This window comes from Zingiber officinale, chromosome 11B (assembly GCF_018446385.1).
Source record: "Zingiber officinale cultivar Zhangliang chromosome 11B, Zo_v1.1, whole genome shotgun sequence".
Taxonomy (NCBI): domain Eukaryota; kingdom Viridiplantae; phylum Streptophyta; class Magnoliopsida; order Zingiberales; family Zingiberaceae; genus Zingiber; species Zingiber officinale.
Genome location: NC_056007.1, coordinates 83,446,724 through 83,450,908, shown reverse-complemented (window position 1 = coordinate 83,450,908; position 4,185 = coordinate 83,446,724). Strand labels below are relative to the sequence as shown.

The 4,185-nt window shown below is 39.9% G+C and overlaps 1 protein-coding gene across 1 annotated transcript; it reads right to left on the bottom strand.

The window, feature by feature from the left end:
* Positions 1-293: 293 nt before the first annotated feature.
* LOC122035088 (probable 2-oxoglutarate-dependent dioxygenase AOP1) lies at positions 294-1,472 on the bottom strand. The gene is made up of 3 exons (XM_042594473.1): positions 1,054-1,472; positions 653-974; positions 294-569 (listed from the first exon to the last, which is right to left on the bottom strand). The coding sequence occupies exons 1-3, from the start codon at positions 1,449-1,451 to the stop codon at positions 294-296; spliced, it is 996 nt and encodes a 331-aa protein (XP_042450407.1). The 5' UTR covers positions 1,452-1,472.
* Positions 1,473-4,185: the final 2,713 nt, after the last annotated feature.

The following is a 4,185-nucleotide window of genomic DNA, read 5'->3' as shown; positions in this document are numbered from 1 at the left end:
CACGTCGCAGCGTATTGTAAATATATTTTTTTGTTTTTTGTTTTTCTTTTAAGAAAAGCACAGATGAGGATATTATAAAACTAGTAAATTATCCTAGCAACTGTGAATTATATTTCCTCGACAACAGATAACTTGCTTTAGCCCATCAATTTCATATTTACGTGATGGCTTCTCTCCATTTTTCTCCCTCGCGAGTATTTGCTCAAAGTGACTTTCAATCAGGATTGAAATGAAAGAGATGGCATCCACAAGATATAAGCGTTTATTTCAAATCATTATATAGCAGATGACATTCAAGCAGCATTAAGTTGCCCCTCAACTCCGACGTAAGCTTGCAATGGATCTTCAGGATGATTTGGCCTACCTTCAGTCGAGAAGCGCAAGCGTACGTAATCAGGATATTTGTAAGGCCTAAAACGTAAAGGATGATCTTCATCTATCAGCTCATTCGGTGCCTGAAACAGGATCTCATCCTTTGGCCGACTATTGAAAACTACAGAGCATCTTGTTTGGTGGCCAGTAACTCTCAGACGATGACGAGCAGCACGCAGCCTCCCGTTGCTCCAAGCCTATACAATTCACTTGTGTATTATGAAAAACAAGTCTGATCAGGATTGAATTGTTGTTGTTCTGTGGTATGAAATGTACATACCTGAAATGCTTCCCCAAGCATGACAGTGAAGGAGTTTGGCTGGGACACCACCCGAATCCATTCTCCATCCCTTGCCTGCACCTCCAGGCCATCTACTTCATACTGGCAGACTACAGTGAGCATGTTGGCATCAGCATGTGCCTTTATATTGACCTTTGTTTCTTGATCGAATGGAATTCCATACTCTGAAAACCGAACGCTATGAATAAGTGATTCCGCCAGAGAATCATAATGCTTTTCCACGTCCATACTTTGCAAGATCATCCTCACAACCATCAGCTCCAACTCCTGGACTTGCTTAGCAGCTGTCCAGGCAGCGTTGCTACGTAAATAAACAAAACTATTAGGATTTTGGCAATTTTTACTGAAATAATAACAGTAATGGTGAGACAGGCTGGTACCTGAAGGTGGGATTCCCGTCAGGCCACATGAGGGAGGTGAACTCCTGGACGCTGTGGAGGCTGGGGGAGTCCTCGATACGCAAGCTATCGAAGGGCGCATGGGGACTCTGGTAGATGTAACCGTGGTATGGCAGTCCGACGTACTCGTTCCTAATCTTGATCTCCCTTGGAAGTTTGAACAGCTCAGGCAACACACCGTGGAAAAGTTGGTCCTTGGCGCCCTCGCTCACCGCGTCGTAGATGGCCTCAAAGCAGCCGAAGGACTCCAGGGCTGACATCAACTGCTCACGAGCAGCGTCCCAGCTCCCGCCGCCGGGGCTGCTCAGCGACAGCCCGCGGAAGTCAACACTCGGAATGCGGAGGTGGCTACCATCAGAGGCCATTGTACTTCCTTGCATCAGGCTTCGGCGATTGTTGCCATTTTATAGTGCATTGAAAGGATGTGGGTTAGAGTAGGTACAGTCTATTGACCATAGAATTCGTACCATATATGGTATATAAATATAATTATAAAATAAAAAATAAAAAAATACATAAAATAAGAAAATTATAAAATACTAGAAAATAAATAAATATTTTCTAATAATAATTATTATCTAATAATTAAGAAATAAATAAATATTTTCTAATAATAATTATTCTCTAATAATTAGGAAACAAATAAGTATTTACTAATAATAATTATTTCATAATAACTAGGAAACTAATAAGTATTTACTAATAATAATTATTTCTTAATACATCCCCTCAAGATGGTGTCCCAAAAATGACATCAACCTTGTTACAAATAACAATCAACCGAGGTCGAGAAAGTAACTTGGTAAGTATATCAGCCAACTGATCCTTAACAGGAATATAAGTAATTTGTAGTTCGGAGGCTTATAATAACGTTGAGGAGAAGTTGATCCTGACGGAGCCAGAGAATATGATCAAGATTCGCCTGTGGGAGCGTGGCGTCTGTAGGCATTATTCGCGCAGGGGGGCAGGGACGTGAGCCATCAACAAAACCCAGTATGTCATATCTGAATAGAAGAAACGTGAGCTGCAAACGCCAAGCAGGAGTAATTGGAGGTGGTGAGTTTCAATGGTGCTTGAGCATTGACGTTAAGAATCACAAGGACGGAAGGTAAATCAGGAGTATTTGTGAGAGATAGCCGACGAGTGATGTCATCAGCGGCAACCATTGTAGAAGGCGACTGGTGGATATTGTGGAGAAAAAAAAATTATTGTTAAGCATAGCGCTTTGATACCATGTTGACGATAGAATTTGCACCCTTTATTAATGATAATATGTGGTATATAAATATCATACTCCAAAACCCACTTTAAGTAACGAATCAAGTTTCGAGACCAAAAAACTTACATTAATTCTTTCGAAACCTTTTACTGTATAATCAGAAAAAGGGTATCAATTAAAAATCATGGGTCTAAAAAGATGAATTATGTATTACGAAATACATGTTGGATAGGTTTGATTAATTTATAGATATAAATTTATTATTAGATTAGTTAGTTAGATTAGACTTCTAGTATAAAAGAATAAGGAAACTTGCCTTTTATTAAAAAGGGGAATTAGCAAGTTCTTTTCCCCACCTTGAGAAGATATTTATTTTTTATTTTAGTTCGAGTTCATTTTAAAGTATTACAAAGTGAAAAATAGGAAAAATATAAAAATAGAAAAACATATAAAATACTAGAAAAGAAATAAGTATTTCCTAATAATAATTATTCTCTAATAATTAGAAAATAAATAAGTATTTCCTAATAATAATTATTCCCTAATAACTAGAAAATAAATAAATATTTTCTAATAATAATTATTTCTTAATACAATCGCTTATGACAACCTGTAATGTTTATAAAGAGTGTCTAGTAGCCCGGGAGCTACGCGGAAGGATATTTTATGGTGACATCCGAATCCCAATCTATAATTAAGGTGTATTTATATGATCTTTTATCTAAATGAAATACATAATCATGGAATGCGGACTTCTGGATTGTGACAGATCGTCTGTCACAAGTAATTAATCCTAACAATCAATTAAAAATTTTTATAGAGTTGAACCAATCATCCCAAATCCAGTAATATTTGATTTATTAATTATTTATTTATTTTTTAATAAAGAGCATCCAATATTAGTCTCACGTAGCTAGATGGAAGATTATAAGTGAAGGATGTAAAATACGACACCTAAAATAAACCTTAAGGGAATTTTTATGAATTTTTAGAAATTTTTTGGGAATTAATCGGAGCTCGTATGATGAGTTTAAGGGGATTAATTATTGGGCCAAGGGAAAGCATGTTTAAGCTACCCCATTTAAATGAGGAAAAGTTGAATTTTTCTTTTCTTTTTCTTTTCTTTATTTCCCTTACCCGTGCCCTACAGCTCCCAATGCCGACTCCGCTGAACCCAATTCCTTCTCTCCCCTAAACGACGCACCGCTGGCGCCGCCTCACGCCTCTTCCTCTTCCCCCCATGTACAAAAAACCCATCGGCCAAGGAGTCTCGTTCCTTCTTCTCGCCTCTACCGAACCTTCTTGGAACCGACGTCAATTTCCTCTCTTTCCCCTTCTCTGCGTCTCCTCCGCGAAAAAGCAGAATCACGCAAACGTCGTGAAATCCATCGCCGGCCAAGCCCTAGATCTGTCCGACTCGCGTCGTCACCACCGTATGCTGACAACCGACATCGTCGTTCATCCACGCGAGCAACTGACGATCGTCGGGGTCCTCCTCACCAACGCCGATTATCCCTGCCCTAACGGTGAGTGGAGGCTCTTGATTTGGTTCTTCCTTCTCCCTCATTGTGGTCAAGTCTTTGATGCTACCCGTGCCCTAGATTTGATTCGTCGGACCTCCCTTCCCTCCGTGCGACCGCCGACCACCTTGGACGATGCCTGATCGCCGCTGAGCATCGTTTGAGGGACATCTCGATGGCACCCACTACTGATCCAACCGACTGTTGCTGATCTACAGTCGACGCTACCCTTTTTGTCGTAAGCAACCAACACTGATACCTCACCCCTCTTTCCTCTGTTTTCCGCGAGCAATCAAATTGAGGTAAGCTACGTTGTGGATCAGTGAACATTTTAGGGATGGTTTGGCTGATTGTTGATGTTGGTGTTAAATGGGT

Coding starts and splice junctions, on each gene's coding strand:
- LOC122035088 (XM_042594473.1), bottom strand. CDS start 1,451: ATGCAAGGAAGTACAATGGCCTCTGATGGTAGCCACCTCCGCATTCCG. Junction 975..1,053: donor GACGGGAATCCCACCTTCAG/GTACCAGCCTGT, acceptor TTATTTACGTAG/CAACGCTGCCTGGACAGCTG. Junction 570..652: donor TGCTTGGGGAAGCATTTCAG/GTATGTACATTT, acceptor TGAATTGTATAG/GCTTGGAGCAACGGGAGGCT.